The 17,013-nt window shown below is 38.7% G+C and overlaps 1 protein-coding gene and 1 pseudogene across 1 annotated transcript in view; one reads left to right on the top strand and one right to left on the bottom strand.

Annotated features, from left to right (window-relative positions):
• METAP1 (methionyl aminopeptidase 1) overlaps positions 1 to 17,013 on the top strand; it is a 59,973-nt gene that overhangs the window by 24,673 nt on the left and 18,287 nt on the right. Inside the window, exons 2-6 of the mRNA XM_030313392.1 lie at positions 4,918 to 4,969; positions 12,229 to 12,341; positions 13,535 to 13,595; positions 14,761 to 14,852; positions 15,996 to 16,079. Of these exons, the coding sequence (XP_030169252.1) occupies positions 4,918 to 4,969; positions 12,229 to 12,341; positions 13,535 to 13,595; positions 14,761 to 14,852; positions 15,996 to 16,079 (402 nt within the window). The remainder of the gene's footprint in view (positions 1 to 4,917; positions 4,970 to 12,228; positions 12,342 to 13,534; positions 13,596 to 14,760; positions 14,853 to 15,995; positions 16,080 to 17,013) is intronic.
• Positions 8,200 to 8,429, bottom strand: LOC115512401 (annotated as a pseudogene).

Below are 17,013 nucleotides of genomic sequence, written 5' to 3'. Positions count from 1 at the left end.
TATTTTGTATAGAAGCTTAACTCACAATAAAGTAATTTAGATGTTTCTTGATTGGGTTTATGTTTACTGTCTCAACATCATGGAGGCAAAATGTCCATAATTAATTAAAATAACTTTTTGTAACTTTTAAAAAAAAATTTTTTTTCAACGTTTTTATTTATTTTTGGGACAGAGAGAGACAGAGCATGAATGGGGGAGGGGCAGAGAGAGAGGGAGACACAGAATCTGAAGCAGGCTCCAGGCTCTGAGCCATCAGCCCAGAGCCCGACGCGGGGCTCGAACTCACGGACCGCGAGATTGTGACCTGAGCTGAAGTCGGACGCTTAACCGACTGAGCCACCCAGGCGCCCCGACTTTTTGTAACTTTTTAGTTGGTTATTCAAATTATTTCACATACCTAGACAAATGTTTCTAACTTACAAATCCCCTTCCTGCTTTCCTCTATATCCCATTCTATCTATCTATCTATCTATCTATCTATTTATAATCTCTACACTCAACATGGGGCTCAAACTCATGGCCCTGAGGTCAAGAGTCACATGTTCTTCTTCTGACTGAGCCAGTCCAGTGCCCCCTATTATCCATTTTTTTTTTTTTTTTCTTTCTAAGGAAGCTCTACCCCAACTTGGGGCTGGAACTCACAACTCTTGAGATATGAAGAGTCATAGCTCCACCGACTGAGCCAGCCAGGCCTCCCTCTTTCCCGTTCTTTTAACACTATCCTTTGGTCGTTTACTGATTCATTCCCAGACTCTTCTACAATTTCATAGAATTCCTCTCAGTACTGTTAAATACATTTGGCATGTAATCGGTTTTATCTGGGAACTCTCTGACCTCCAGCCATAACTTGTTCCCTGGGCTTGCTTTGGAGCAGTCCTCCTTATATCCCTCTTCAAGCATCGCCCTTCACTTCTCTTTTGTCTGTATCACATCATCCTCTTTCTTGGTTAGTCCTCATGTTTTATGCACTGTCTCCTCCAATAGCTTCCTGAGAAAGATGGCACAGGAGGTAGATTTTTGAGATTCTGAAAATGTCTTGTTATATACCCTGACACTTGATTTTCAGTTTGGCTGGGTTTGGAATTCTAGTTTGGAAATTGTTTTCTCAGAATTTTTATATTCTCCATTTTCATTTAGCTTCCAGTGTTGAAAAGTCTGTTGCCATGGGATTCATAATCTTTTGCATATTTATGCCCCCCTCTCCCCCCTTCTCTGGAAGCTTATTGGATCTTCTCTTATCTCAGTGTTGAGAAATTTCATATTGTATCCTTGGGCAAGTTGCGTTTTATTCTTTGGGGGTCTTTTCAGTCTGGAAACTCCTGTCTTTCAGTTATGGAAAACTTTTATTTCTTTGATTTCTCCTCGCCCTTTTCTTCCTGAAATTTTATTATTCAGATGTTAGACTTGTTGTTTTTTTTTTTTTTTTTTTAAGATTTTTAAAAATTTTTTTATTTGTAAGTAATTTTCTACACCATTATGGGGCTCGGACTTACAACCCTGAGGTAGAGTCGCATGCTCTACTGACTGAATCAGCCAGGTGCCCCAGACTTGTTGGTTGCAAGTCCTTTGTTTCACAAATACCATCTCGTTATTTTCAACTTTTTGTCATTTCAGTCTGCTTTTGGGAGAGGTTAACTTTGAGATCATCATTTCTACTGTCACATTTTTAAGTTTTTGAGAACTTGTAATGTCTTCCATAATTACTTGTAAGATGGAATCCTAGGCTTGTAGAGCTGAAGAGTATCTACAGGGTCACCTTTGATAACCCTGCTCTGTCCAGAAGTCTCTTCTGTATTGTTCTTGACATTTTCTTCTCATTTTTTGATGGTTTTCTGCCTTCTTATGTCCTAATTTCAGTGATGGCAGGAAGAGGGATAGCTAGGCTGAGGGCACAAACTGTGCTTGTGCTTACGTAACAATTGGAGTACCTTAGGATTTTGGAGAAGGGGGTGTATGTGATGGGACAAGAATCTGTCCTTAATTTTTTTCAGGGAAGTCTATTTATAGCAGTGCTGCAATAGTGGTTCTATTTGTTCCTAGGAGATGTGTAAGCCACTTTAGCAATATATTGTTCTCATTGAGCAGACATTCAGTTGATTTATTCTAAGCTGGCATAATGAAAATGAATTGAAAATTGTACCAAGCATATTTAGCATGCAGATGGTTTGTCTGGTTTAAGGAAACATTGGAGTCATGGTCTTGAACTGAAGAAAAACATTGGTGCACCTAGCATGCAGCCATGGTGGGATTTTGCTTCTAGGCCTGGCCGACTTTTAGACTGGTATTCTAGGACCCACCCTGAATACCTCACTCCTTTCTTTCCTCGTCCCTGAACTTTTCCTTGCTGAATGTCTTACTGCCATAAACATCTTTGTTACCAGCTAGGGTGGGAGAAGGGAAAAACAAGTGAAACTCCAATCTGTCTCCTCCCTCTTGTCAGTCTTATCCATGATGATGAATAATTTGGAAAGGGGAGGAAAAGAAGAGGTTGAAATTGCTGAATGAAATTAAGTTTCTTAAAATAAGTCATGTGCCTTTCCTCATCCCATTTAAAAATTACCATGCAAAGGGGCGCCTGGGTGGCTCAGTTGGTTAGTGTCCAACTTCGGCTCAGGTCATGATCTCATGGTTCGTGAGTTCGAGCCCCATGTCGAACTGTGCTGGCAGCTCAGAGCTTGGAGCCTGCTTTGGGTTCTGTGTCTCTCTGTCTCTCTTCCCCTCCCTGGCTCATTCCTTCTCTCTCTCTCTCTCTCTCTCTCTCTCTCTCTCTCTCTCTCTCAAATAAATAAGTATAAACACATTTTAAGACATAAATAAAAATCACCATGCATAATTGGGAGTTGACCCCATGAATAAGTACATGTAAGCAAAAAAAGCTTCAAGAAGACTGTAATTGATCCTTCACCCTCATTGTAGTAATTGGATTCATTCTTTTGCTGTGCCCTGGTGTCTTGTTATTTACTGTCTTAGTTTCCTGTGGCTGCTGTTAACAAATTGCCACATAGTGGCATAAAACAACAGCAGAGTATTCTTTCATAGTTCTGGAGGTGGAAGTCCAAAATCAGTTTCACTGAGTCTAAATCAAGGTGATGGTGGGGCCATGCTCCCTGCAGAGGCTCTACGACATTTCTCCAATCTCTACCCTTCTGGCCATATTACCTTTTTTCCTGTGTGGGTGAACCTCTCTTTGCCTCTCTTTTATAAGGATACTCATGATGATGGTATTTAGGGCCTACTTGTGTAATCCAGGATAGTCTCCCTATCATAAGCACAGGGCCTGATGTGAGGCTTGAACTCACAAACCCTGAGATCATGACCTGAGCTGAAGTTAGATGCTTAACTGACTGAGCCACCCAGGTGCCTCTGACCTGGGTTTTCTGAATGCAAACAGTTACAGGCTGTGTAGGGTACAAGGAGAGGAAAGGAGAAGTAGTGAACATCCTGGCCCTGGAGGGAGAAACTAACCCCTCAGAGCCCGTGGACAACCTTTAGGGAGAGTAGCTTTAGCGACACTGGTGTCATGTACTTTAATTACTACATAGTCCTAGGGAGGCTTTCTACTTTTGTCTTTGCTTTTTCTTATCCATTACTTACTCTTTAATGTTTGCAAAGTCAAAACATTTGTAGGAGTTCGTGAATTCTCTTAGTATTTGTGCTGATTTGTTTGAGTGATTTTAAACTCTTTGAGGGAAATACTATAAAAATCAAAGCATACATAAGATCTATGGTTGAATTCATTTTTCTAATTTATTACTTGAGTTCATTATTTGAATTCAATTTATTACTTGAGTTCATTTTCCCAATATAGTATTTCCTATTGGTGTCTGAAATATGTCATATGAACTTTTTTCCTAAGTGAAAAGTCCAATCTTTCACATCATTCATCCATTCTGATCAATCAGCAAGTACGCACTGAATCTCCACTGTGTAGCAGCCACTACGGTTGCCTCTGGGCATGTGATGGTAAACTTGACAGTGTCCCTTCCCTTACTGAACTTACAGTGTAGGATTGTCAGTGTGTAGAAAACAATGAGGATACAACTAACTAGGAATCAAACTATAAATAATGGAAAAACCTGCAAAATTTTCCTTGTGTGTCCCCCCCCATCCCTCCAGTGTATGACATGGGTCATGGTTCTTTTCTTTTTTTTTTTTTTTTTTAAATTTTTTTTTTCAACGTTTTTTATTATTTATTTTGGGACAGAGAGAGAGACAGAGCATGAACAGGGGAGGGGCAGAGAGAGAGGGAGACACAGAATCGGAAACAGGCTCCAGGCTCTGAGCCATCAGCCCAGGGCCTGACGCGGGGCTCGAACTCACGGACCGCGAGATCGTGACCTGGCTGAAGTCGGACGCTTAACCGACTGCGCCACCCAGGCGCCCCGGTCATGGTTCTTTTCAAATGCTTAAAAATAATTTGGTGACATAAAATTGAAATATAACTATGACTATTTTTTTTAATGTTTATTTATTTTTGAGAGAGAGAGAGAGACAGGTTATGAGTGGGAGAGAGGCAGAGAGAGAGGGAGACACAGAATCCGGAGCAGGCTCCAGGCTGAGCTGTCAGCACAGAGCCTGACGTGGGGCTCGAACTCACAAACCGTGAGATCATGACCTGAGCCAAAGTCGGACTCTCATCCAACTGAGCCACCCAGGCGCCCTGACTATGACTACTATTTATAATATAGGCTGATGTTTCTTGCTTATTTGAAGTACTCTCAAGTTTAGGATGGTTTTTGAAGTGAACTTTTAAATAGATATCATCATTTCTTAAGCTTTCCTAAATACTGAATATAGTAAACTCAACTGATTTAGATTTTTGCAGAGTTTCCAGTAACTGTATCTTACATACAGTATTCCTTAAAATGTTTCTGATTAAGGAAGGTCTGACACTAATTTTCATGTTTGCTCTTTTAGGAATGTTTTAAAGGAAGTTGGGCAACTCACAAGTTACTGCATAAGAAAGCAAGTAAGTAAAATTACACATCTCTGTGTTAATCGTTTTAGAAGTGGCTTTTTGCAGAAGACTAGAAGTCTTCCAGTTCTGAAAGTGTATATGTGAATGTTCTGAAAGTGTAATCCCTATATGTTCTAGAATTAGCACATATTTTAAAATTTTTTATTCTTTGTGGTGCATAAACATGCAAATAAAATGTGGCTGAGTACTGTCTTTGTTAATCTTGTATGTAACATGAAAACATGAGATGGTTGCTAGGATAGATGGCTTTTTCTTGAGCAGTACCTGAGAATGTCCTAATTTTTTGGCACCCTCTTTCCATCGCTAGAAGTGTTTGCGTGTTGTAGGCAGGTGCACATGAGCTGTCTGGGTTCTAAATTTAGCCAGACCTCTTGTTTTTGTTTAGTTTCAATTTGATTGCTGTTTCAAAGTTTTATTACTTTGTTTTTTGATGTTTTATTACTTGCAACTAGATACTCAATTTTCCTTTTTAAAGTTACTTTGTGAGACACAACAAAGTGAAACGATTAGCTGCTTCTTAGCTATTGCTGTCAGCAGCATGGATCTATTGCCAACTCACATGCCCTTTCTTGCTTTGGCTTACTTACTCATCCTGTAAATTCATTTCATTAGTGGGCTGGCTTAAGGGCTTAAGACAATTTGTAACAGTTACCTGAAAATTGACAAGGGCTTTCTGGTCTTAAAGCATTGCCATCCTAATGGATGAAGGCTTGGCAGACAGTCTTCATCCATCTTAAGTTTCGTCTTAATGCTCTTGGTATTTTTTATTCATCTAACTGTATATTTTTTAGGAATTTGCTGGTTTAATAAAGTAGATAGATTATTTCATATATGTATGTATATACATATGTATATATTTATATCTTAAAACCTCATTGAGGTCAGTTCAACCACCATTTGAAGGAAAGGGAAATTAAAATTTAAAAAGACTTATTTTCTGTGGTTCTATAAGTGAAGTCTACATTTAATGGAAATGTTAGGTTATTGTGGGAGGAATTGTGGTTAGAAATGAGGAAATACGATTATGAATACATAAGAGTTTAAGAAAGCATAAATGACAGGGTTTGTTACTTCAGATCAAAGTACAGTATAGAGGTTGGTTTAAAAATGCCATTTACTTTTATTTAATATGTAACTTAAGTCACACATTAAGTATTGTATGTCTGATGTGTTAGATATTGTTAGAGCTCTTTTGAGCCAGTTATTAACATTTTATATCCAGGAAGTTAAAGCACAGGGAAGGGAAAGGTTGAGGTGAAACAGTATGTTAGTAAAAAAGCTGAGAATGGGTCTCTACCCCATGCATATGTTAACTTGTTGAAGTGTGTGTGTTTCGTTAATTTTGGATTCCTACAGGAAATAAGGGCTATTATGACCTACACTCCAAGAGAATTAAATAGCTCATGTTCCCTAAGTAAAAAGAACATAATTATTACTGCCTTGGACTGAGACCGTTTGCGTTTTACTTATAGCTCTGGTGTTTACACATGGTGCCTTCTTTTAAATGGTGCCCTCCTGGATTTTTTGGAGATGATTTTCTTAGGGGTGAGCACTATTCTTGATCCCTTTGGGCTATGTTATGCTGTTGGATGGAGACAGCTCTCAGCTGGCCAGCCCTGTATCTTTTACACCCTATTAAATTGACCCTGACTATACCATTGAGGATGACTATTCTGGAGGAGGGAATGGTGTAGGGGAAGGTGAACATCCAGGGCGAAGAGGAATAGCTGGAAAAGGGATCGGGGGAAAAGAATGTTGGACTGGCAAGGAGCCAAGCATATTACAGATCACACCGTGTTCAAAGAAACAATAGTGAGCTAACATAGGAAGCAGTAACTTTTCTTTTCTTCAAAAAAATTTTTTTTTCATGTTTATTTTATTTTTGAGGGTGGGGGAGAATGACTGGGGAAAGGGCAGAGAGGGAGACACAGCATCTGACGCAGGCTCCAAGCTCTGAGCTGTCAGCACAGAGCTCGACGCGAGGCTCAAACTCATAAACTGTGAGATCATGACCTGAGTCCAAGTCAGATGCTTAACCGACTGAGCCACCAGGTGCCCTTCTTTTCTTTTCTTTTTTTTAACTGTAATGTGTACTGATCTCTAATTAAGGAGGCCTGATTTATATTTATGTTGGTGCAGATATTGGTCTGACATTTGCTGTTAATATTTTTGCCTAGTTTTGGCATCAGAGTAATCCCAGACTCATAAAATGGGAGATGTTCCCTCCTCTTTTCTAGAAGAGATTGTGTAGAACTGGTATTATTTCTTCTGTAAATATTTGGTAGAATTTACCAGTGAAGCCATCTGGACCTGGAGTTGTTTTGATTGCAGAAGCTAATAAGACCTTAGGAAAATTTCAAGTGTCAGTTAAAGAAATGAGTCAATGGAGTATTTATTTTTTATGTGTCCTAGTGAAGACGATCACTTAGATTGCAAAGCCCTTAAAGGGGGTGCCTGGGTGGCTCATTCGGTGAAGCGTGTGACTTCAGCTCAGAATTTATGGTTTCCAGCCCCACGACAGTCTCTGTGCTGACAGCTCAGAGCCTGGAGTCTGCTTCAGATTCTGTCTCCTTCTCTCTCTGCCCCTCCCCCACTTGCTCTCTGTCTCTCAAAAATAAATAAACATTAAAAAAAAAAAGGCATGTAATGCTGACATGCTGGCTTGGGTACACAGTGTCCAATGTGTATCTCCTGTCAGAATGTATGCAGTAGCATTGGCTTTTAGTCTGACCTATAAAAGTTGTAGCACTTTACATCTTAATAATAATATAGTATGTTTTAGGTTATCATTGTTTTTACTTTATTACTGATACATTCAGTGTGTTTGTCACCTTTGCCTAGAGTAAAAGGTAGGAATGTTTTACAGGTATCTCTTGAATAGCCAGAAATATGATATGAAAACTCTATTTAAAAAACAAAAAACTTTACACTATTTATTCTCTTCCTCTACTCCTCGAAACTAGCAAGCTTGATTTTTGGATTGCAGAGAGAAGGTGTTATGTGATAATTCAGAGAACTACTTCCACCAAGCTTTGTGAGCACGGATTACTTTTTTTTGTTTTGTTTTTGTTTTTTTTTGTTTTTTGACTATTAAAGAAGTTTATTTAACAAAAAAGTTCAATATGAAAATGCATGACCTGATTTTCATATTGTAGTAAAACAGGTGCTATGGAGGGGACATGTGAGGGCAGTTGGTTTCTTCTGGTGAACACACCCATTGTTTATACTCGTTCCAAAGCTTCTAACATGATGACACTATTTCCTCGAATTACCACCATTCCAATATTGTTCTGTTCCCACTAGTTGCCGTCTCCACACATTCATCTATCACAAGATTCATAAAGGGATCGAACCCCCGCAGTATTCCTTGGACATGTCTATCACCATTTAATTTCAATGATAATTTCTTGTCCATAAATTTTTTCAACTTGGGAGGGTGAGCTTTGCCCATCATGCTTGCTTGGCGAGCTCAAAGATGCCTCCAAACGGGATTTGTGGAGTCCTTCACACTCGAGCATGGATTACTTTTAAGCCTTATCTCCAAAATGCTGAAATTATAGGTTTGCTGTGAGGATTAAATGATCAGATCCATATAAAGTGCTTAGCATATGTACAATGCCTAGTAAATGCTCAGCAATTATTTAATAATCATCTCTGGAAGAACGGAGTCAGGATTGTGATTAGAAAGTCCTGTTCCAGGCATATGTAAGATATATGTAGTTCTTTGTTATCAGCTGGCTGGAAGAGACAGCTTGCACAGAACTTTTTAAAGAATGAGGCCTGGGTATGATGTACTTTGGGCCAGACCTTGCACATATCAGGTACTCTTCGACACTCCCTGCAGTGTACCTGGCCCTTTTGCATTATGATGTTTCAAAGACAGCTTTATTTACAGATCTTTATTTACACTGTCCTGTGCTTTCATTCTTTTGACAGAGACCAATTAGTATGTAATTTTGTTACAAAACTCTCGTGCGATTCATACTTACTGGGTGTCTGTTAATGTTTGTAGGATTTAAGGCTGAGATCAAATTGATTGATTCATTCTTTCTTTCTTTCTCTCTCTCTCTCTTTCTTTCTTTATTATGAGAGAAAGAGAGAGAGAGAGGGAGAGAGAGAGAGAGAGAAGCAGGGCTCACCCAGGGCTCGTGTTTTTTTTTTTTTTTTTTTTTTTTTTACCTGAAGCAGGGCTGGAGCTCACCTGAAGCAGGGTTTGTGCTCACCCAGTGTGGGACTTTAACTCACCAACTGTGAGATTATAACCTGACCCACCCACGTGTCCTCAAATTGAGGGCCTAAAATGTAAACTAACTTACTTTCGAAGTGTAAATTTCCCTAGGTAAATTCTACATAGAGAAAAGAAATTGCCATATTTCAATCTTTACTTGTTTAGATAGCTTTTAGTTATATTTGTTGGAGGTCTGCTTTTAATTTTCTTTTGACAATAGATTGTGGAAGGGTCTGAATGCAGATCAGCAGGAAGCTTTGAAAGATCTTATGTCCTTCCTTCTCCCTCCTCCTTCCCCAGGAGTGTGTCAGACCAGAAAGCCTGCATCTTGATTGCTGTTCTGTCTGGGTTTCAGGTGAAAATGATTCTGGAAGTTCATATTTCAGACGAAGCACTTGAAGCAATTCATAGCTGAAGCAGGCATCAATTGGCCTGTATTTTGAACTGTTTTCTGTAATATTTGACCCTAGGGGCAATGAGTGGAGTCCATTTTTATCTTGGGTTGGGAAACAGTTTTCCTGTTGACATTCACATTCACAGTGGCTTTCTTGAACTCCAGAGGGGAGAAAGATCTAAAATTCAGTAGCATGATAGAGCTTTTCTTTTCCTTTGCTATTCTTTTTTTTTTTTTTTTTTTAATTTTTTTTTTTTTTTTAATTTTTTTTTTTTTTAACGTTTTTATTTATTTTTGGGACAGAGAGAGACAGAGCATGAACGGGGGAGGGGCAGAGAGAGAGGGAGACACAGGATCGGAAACAGGCTCCAGGCTCTGAGCCATCAGCCCAGAGCCCGATGCGGGGCTCGAACCCACGGACCGCGAGATCGTGACCTGGCTGAAGTCGGACGCTTAACCGACTGCGCCACCCAGGCGCCCCCTTTTTTTTTTTTTTAAGGAGAATGAGAGATTGCGAGCAGGGGAGAGGGGCAGAGGGAGGAAGGGGGAGAGAGAGAGAAAGAGAGAGAGACAGAGAGAGAGAGAAAGAGAATGTCAAGCAAGCTCCACACTTAGCATACAGTCAACATAGGGCTTTGATCCCACAGTCCTGGGATTATTACCTGAGCCAAAATCAAGAATCTGACTCTCAACCAACTGAACCACCCAGGCATCGTCCTTTGCTATTATTTTCTAGTCTTATTCTTTTATTTTATTTTATTTGTAATATTATCATTGAATTTTCTTCCAAAGTAATGTGAACAGACTGGCTATATATATATTTTTAAGGTTATTCATTTTTTTATTTCTGGGAGAGCAAGGGAAAGAGAGAGCGAGAGAGTGCACAAGTGGGGGAGGGGCAGAAAGAGAGGGGGACACAGAATCCAAAGTGGGCTTCAGGCTCTGAGCTGTCAGCACAGAGTCTGATGTGGGACTCTAACCCATGAACCACAAGATCATGACCTGAACCAACGTCAGACGCTTAACCAACTGAGCCACCCAGGTGCCCCAAGACTGGCTATATTTTTGCATTCTAGTCTGTTGTGCCTCAATAGTCTTGCAATCCCAAGTTGACGAAGGGCTCTCTGCAGAGGCTACTGGACTGAGAACCAGCATTCCCACGTCTCTGCTCCTGTGAGCCACATCACCTCAGTTTCCTCATCTGTAAATTGATGAGTAAATTAGTCTCAGTTGTCTTTTTGTTGTTAGCTGTAGTCACCATGCTATACTTTACACCCCTAGCACTTACTTACCTTATAGCTGGAAGTCTGTACCTTTGGACGCCCTTACCCATTTCACTGTTCCTTTCTAACTTAACATTGTGTGAGTCTCATATTTTAGATAGCGTGTGTGTGTGTGGGGGGGGCAGTTTTATTTTTCTTGTACACTGCAGAAATTATTTGAAGTCTGATTTTTAAAGTCATTGATAACAGTAATCAAGAGAAGATCAGTGTGAGTTGGGAAGTGTATAGGTTGATACTTGGTGTAGGAGGGATTTGAATTCCTGCTGTGTAAAGTCTTAGGTTAGTTTTTCTTTTAATTTTTTTTAATGTTTATTTATTTTTGAGAGAGAGAGAGAGAGAGAGACAGAGCAGAAGCAGGGGAGGGGCAGAGAGAGAGGGAGACACAGAATCTGAAGCAGGCTCCAGGCTCTGAGTTTTCCGCATGGAGCCTGATGTGGGGCTTGAACTCATGAACTGTGAGATCATGACCTGAGCCAAAGTTGGATGCTTAACCAACTGAGCCATCCAGATGCCCTTAAAGTCTTAGGTTAGTTTTATTTTAGTTGATGGATAAGAGATGCAGTCAGGGTGCGGACATAAGACACCATTGAGGGTCTGTTCCATGTGAAAAGAATTCTTAGGTGCATTTCAGTAAATATAACATTATGTATTAATGACTAAGCTGGTAGGAATGAGTGAGTGTGTGTGTGTGATTTTTAATTTTTCTAATGAGTTTTCAGTAATTTTCTATTGATATTTCCCCCCTCTTATCTTTGACTTTCTCACTACATCCTATTACCCCCCTCCTGAAAAAAGGCAAATGATGACTATAAAATTTTCAAAGCATTTTGAAATATTGATCTGAAAGCTGTTCATCAGCTAAGTGGGAATTTTTTTATTTTAAATTTGCTGTGGAATTTTTTAGACTCTGTTGTTTTAGTAAGAGCACAGAATCCATTTATAATATCTGCTCTCAGTTGGGAAGTTTTGCCTAGGTTTAGATTTTACATTTCAATAAATGGTCTTCCTATAAATTGACATTGTAGAGAGAATACATTTAGCATTTTTTTTTTTGAAAAGGGAGCTCTGGGAGCTATTCCTATTCAATTTCGTGTAAAAACTTAGAATATGTTTAGCTTGGGCCTTTTCTCCCAAGACGTTTGGATCTTTGAAGAGTCATAGGGTTATGAACATAGCAGGGAAGCAGAAGCTTTGGTGATTTAGATTAGGGTGGAAGTTTGCTAGATTTTTATACCTGGTCTCTGTGGCTTGGTTTCCAAACAAGTGATGGTTAAAGTATGCTGGTGCTCAGTAGCTTGACCACTGAAGCATTTCTTTCTCTTTTTCTCATCCATCCACCTCCCAGAAGATGAAAAGGCCAAGCGAGAAGTGTCTTCCTGGACTCTAGAAGGTGATATTAACACTGATCCGTGGGCAGGCTATCGATATACTGGTAAACTCAGACCACATTATCCACTGGTGAGTAAATAAGGTAATAAAAATTTTGCATTCTTTTAAACCAATTTTAAGAATTTTCAGTTTCCTAGAAATGGTACATGTGTTTTACATTCTAATTATGAATCACATAATCAGGATGAAATTTGCATTCTAGCTCATTAGCTTTTATGATATATTATTTGGATTTTAGGATAATTGACAGTCCTGGACAAAGGAGAAAACATCTTAGGTGAACGGATTAAAAATTCTTTAATCTTAAAAAAAGAATGAGGTAGGGTAGATATTTTCTGGCCAGCACAGTGGTAGTATATTTCTATTTTCCAATTTTTTTTTTTTTTTTTGCTTTTTTTGTTTTAAAGTGGAATATATTTCCACCTTAATTTACGTATGGCTTTTCTGCCACTCCTACCCCTTCCTATGTTCTTGGCAGGTGGACCTCAAGAATCTTAATAACATAGGAATTAAGTTGAAATCTGTCTGCCATTCTCAAATATTTAAATTCTCTTTATTGATGTTTTTCTTTTTATAAAAGGAATGTACCTTTAATTTTTTTTTTTTTTTAATTTTTTTTTTTTTTCCAACATTTATTTATTTTTGGGACAGAGAGAGACAGAGCATGAACGGGGGAGGGGCAGAGAGAGAGAGGGAGACACAGAACCGGAAACAGGCTCCAGGCTCTGAGCCATCAGCCCAGAGCCCGACGCGGGGCTCGAACTCACGGACCACGAGATCGTGACCTGGCTGAAGTCGGACGCTTAACCGACTGCGCCACCCAGGCGCCCCTGTACCTTTAATTTTTAAAATTTGGACAAATAACAAAAACATAAGAAAGTCTCTTTAGTCCTGCCTTCAGGGATAATGACCAGGAGCATACTGCTATATGTTTACTTCAGTACATTTTATTATTGTTTTTGGTTTGTCATTTTGCTTGGGCACCATGTTGTCTGTGTGTCGTCTCAAATCCTTGCTGGATATTTCTTAAATATCCTAAGAAAGGGAGTGGCATTAACATTAGGAAAGTAAAGCTTAGTCTTCATGAAATAGATACGATATTTAAGATGTCATTTAAAACTTGTTTTCCATTTATATGCTATGAGTGAACTTATATCTTTAGTGTTTTTCCCCTACTTTTATTTTCTTTGTTATTAAATTTTAATAATGAAAGTTACTTTCAGATTTGAATTGGTTTTAACTAATCTCTCTGATGTTTTTAGATGCCAACAAGGCCAGTGCCAAGTTATATTCAAAGACCAGATTATGCTGATCACCCGTTAGGTAAATTCTGCTGTGCCGATTCTACATTTTTCAATTTGTGGGCTTGGTAATTACTGCAAAGGAAAGGAGTGCTTTTTTGTAGAAATTTTCTATTGCTGGCTTTTCAGTAAATGTAAACATGTTTTTCCAAGACACACTAGAACATTTATGAGAGTTAAAGATTCTTTCCTCCTCTTAGAAATATGCCCAATTCTGAAAACACTGTTGATATAGCTGTTAAAGGCTACATTCAACATAATGTATTTTGTGTTGTTACATCAAATTTTAGATTAAAAATTTGTTTTGATTTTATTTAGTTTTTGTTTTTTTATTTTTATTTTTTTAAAAATCTTTTTAATGTTTATTTTTGAGAGAGACAGAGACAGAGAGACAGAGTGTGAGCAGGGGAGGGGCAGAGAGAGAGGGAGACACAAAATCTGAAGCAGGCTCTAGGCTTTGAACTGTCAGGACAGAGCCCAACATGGGTCTTGAACCCATGAGCCATGAGATTATGACCTGAGCCGAAGTCAGACGCTCAATTGACTGAGCCACCCGGGTGCCCCAAACACTTGTTTTGATTTTAATGTGTCCTCTACTTTAATTATGTAGTGTCTATTTAGATAAAAAATAGATTGTGGGGGCCTCGAATGAATGCCTAACTAAAGACTCTGGGCTGTAGCAGTAATAGAAATAGTGGTGATGACGATGATGATGATTCTATAACTGATACGTATTTTTTCATGACTGTATGTCAGGCATTGTGCTAAGCTGTTTACATGTGTTCCTTCCTCCCGTTACTACCCTGACCACCCCTGAGGTGGGTTCCGTGGTCTTCTCTGGTTTATAGATACCAATAGTGAGATGCCTGGGGAAGATAGGTAATATGTAGCACAAGTTGCTCCCTGCCAGTTAGAGGAGGAGTTTTTTTATAATGACTTGTAGGTGCTCTTTTTTTTTTTTTTTTTAAGTTTATTTATTTATTTATTTTGGGTGGTGAGGGGCAAATTTCCTTTTCATGTTGAGAATATCTCTTTAAAATATCTGACTTGGACCCTCCTAAGTTATGGGGTACTCTTGTGTGAAACAATGAGACTTGACTATTATTATGTCATTGGGAAGATCATTATGCTAATAAATACTACATTTTTACCTTCATTTTGGCTTTCTTATTGATTTTCTTTTCCAGGAATGTCTGAATCTGAACAGGCTCTTAAAGGTACTTCTCAAATTAAATTACTCTCATCTGAAGACATAGAAGGGATGCGACTTGTATGTAGGGTAAGAGTTATTTTTTCCTCATGAGATAAGATAGATGGAAATGGGCTTGAAGTTTCTAGATATGAAGTCAGTGATTTGCTGATTTACAAAGGTAGCAAATGTCCCATTGTAAGACTATGGCTAGTCATACTTTTCATTAAACTATTGTTAGCATACAATTTTATGCAACAGTTCTTTTCTACTTAGCCTTTTTGAAAAGTACTATGGCAAGTTGGGAGTCCATTTTTTGATCCTTGTATTTTTTTTTTAATTGAACCGAGTGTTCATATTTTGTCATTTTATTTTCACGAGTCATCGTAACATAGGGCAAATTTGAGGTTTTATATAAAGCTAAATAAAAGCCTCTATTGTGAAACTCAGTGGCCCACCCTTATCTGTGGTTTTGCTTTCCACGGTTTCAGTTACCTGTAGTCAGCCACGGTCTGTACCCAGGTGATCTTCTTTCTGACATATTGTCAGAAGGTCAGTAGTAGCCTAATGCCACATTACAGAGCCTACACCATTCATTTCACTTCATCTCCTCATGTAGGCATTTTATCTCACATCACAAGAAGGGTGAGTACAGTACAGTAAGATATTTTCAGAGAGAGAGAGAGATCACAATCACAGAACTTTTATGAGAGTATATGTTGTTATAATTGTTCTGTTTTATTATTACTGTTGTCAATTTGTTACTCTCCTTAATTTATAAATTAAATTTTATCATCGGTTTATATGTATAGGAAAAACAGTATGTGTCGGTTTCGGAACTGTCTGTGGTTTCAGGCATCCAGGAGGTCTTGGAGCATATCCCCTGCAGATAACAGGAGACTGCTGTACCTAGGAAGTATAGAAATGTGAGAAGACTTAACTTCCATCGATTGATTATTGTTTAGATTCCTTAGGATATGCATTTTCACATGGAACTCAGTCATGCTTACTTATTAAGCTGGTTAGCCTGATTTTATTTACATATTTTTACACACATATTTATTGATGGACATTAGAAATACAAATAGCTTTAAAATGAAAATTCAAGATTATAGTATTCAGGGTGAAATTCATTTTACAGATTTCTCACAAAATCTGAGATAGTACAAAGGGTACAGATTTCTGTTTCTATTTCATTTCTTCTTGAATGTATTAAATGTTTCTCTTTTACAGCTTGCTAGGGAAGTATTGGACATTGCTGCTGGCATGATTAAACCTGGTGTAACTACTGAAGAAATAGATCATGCTGTACACTTAGTAAGAACTTGACTTTTATGCTTTGAAAATGTTTTCCACCTTATTAGATGCTTTAGGCTTCTAAAAAATTAGAAATTCTGAAAGTTCTAATGGCTAATTTGAAAGCAAAATTTTACTTTCTTTCAATATAGAAAATATTGAACAGGGGTACCTGGGTGGCTCAGTCGGTTGAGCGTCCGACTTTGGCTCAGGTCATGATCTCGCGGTTTGTGAGTTGGAGCCCCGTGCCGGGCTCTGTGCTGACAGCCTGGAGCCTGCTTCGGATTCTATGTCTCCTCCTCTCTCCCCCTCCCCCACTTGTGCTCTGTCTCTATCAAAAATAAATGTACAAAAAAAAATTAAAAATCTTTTAAAAGAAAATATTGAATAGTCATTATTACCATTTGTAAAGGCAGTAAAGAGGTAAATGTTTGTACTAAATATGATATAGGGGTAGATTGCCTATCCTTCATGGAGAGACCTTAAAACCCTGGCATACATGAGTGCACGCGTTATATGAATATCTTGTTCATAAGACAAGAGCAAAACTAGTTAATAAATTATATGGTAAACGAATTAAACCTGCTCTGGTAATCAAACGCAAATCATGAAGACCTATTGAATTAGTTAAGTATTTTAAAGACGTTTATTTCCACAGTCTCTGTGGAGATGAAGCTGGTACTCTGTAAAAATTTTTTTAAATGTTTATTTTTGAGAAGAGCGAGAGCGCTGAGTGGAAGGGGCGGGGGGGAGGGGGGGACAGAGGATCCAAAGTGGGCTCTGTGCTGATAGCAGACAGCCTGATGCAGGACTCGAACTCACTCACGGACTAGGAGATCATGACGTGAGCCAAAAACCAAGAGTCAGACGATTAACCAACTGAGTCACTCAGGCACCCCAAGCTGGTACTCTTTTTGCATGGTTGTGCTACTGTAAATTGGACGACCTTTTTGAA

The sequence above is a fragment of the Lynx canadensis genome, chromosome B1, assembly GCF_007474595.2.
Source record: "Lynx canadensis isolate LIC74 chromosome B1, mLynCan4.pri.v2, whole genome shotgun sequence".
NCBI classification, from domain to species: domain Eukaryota; kingdom Metazoa; phylum Chordata; class Mammalia; order Carnivora; family Felidae; genus Lynx; species Lynx canadensis.
This window is presented reverse-complemented; position numbering and strand designations above follow the sequence as displayed.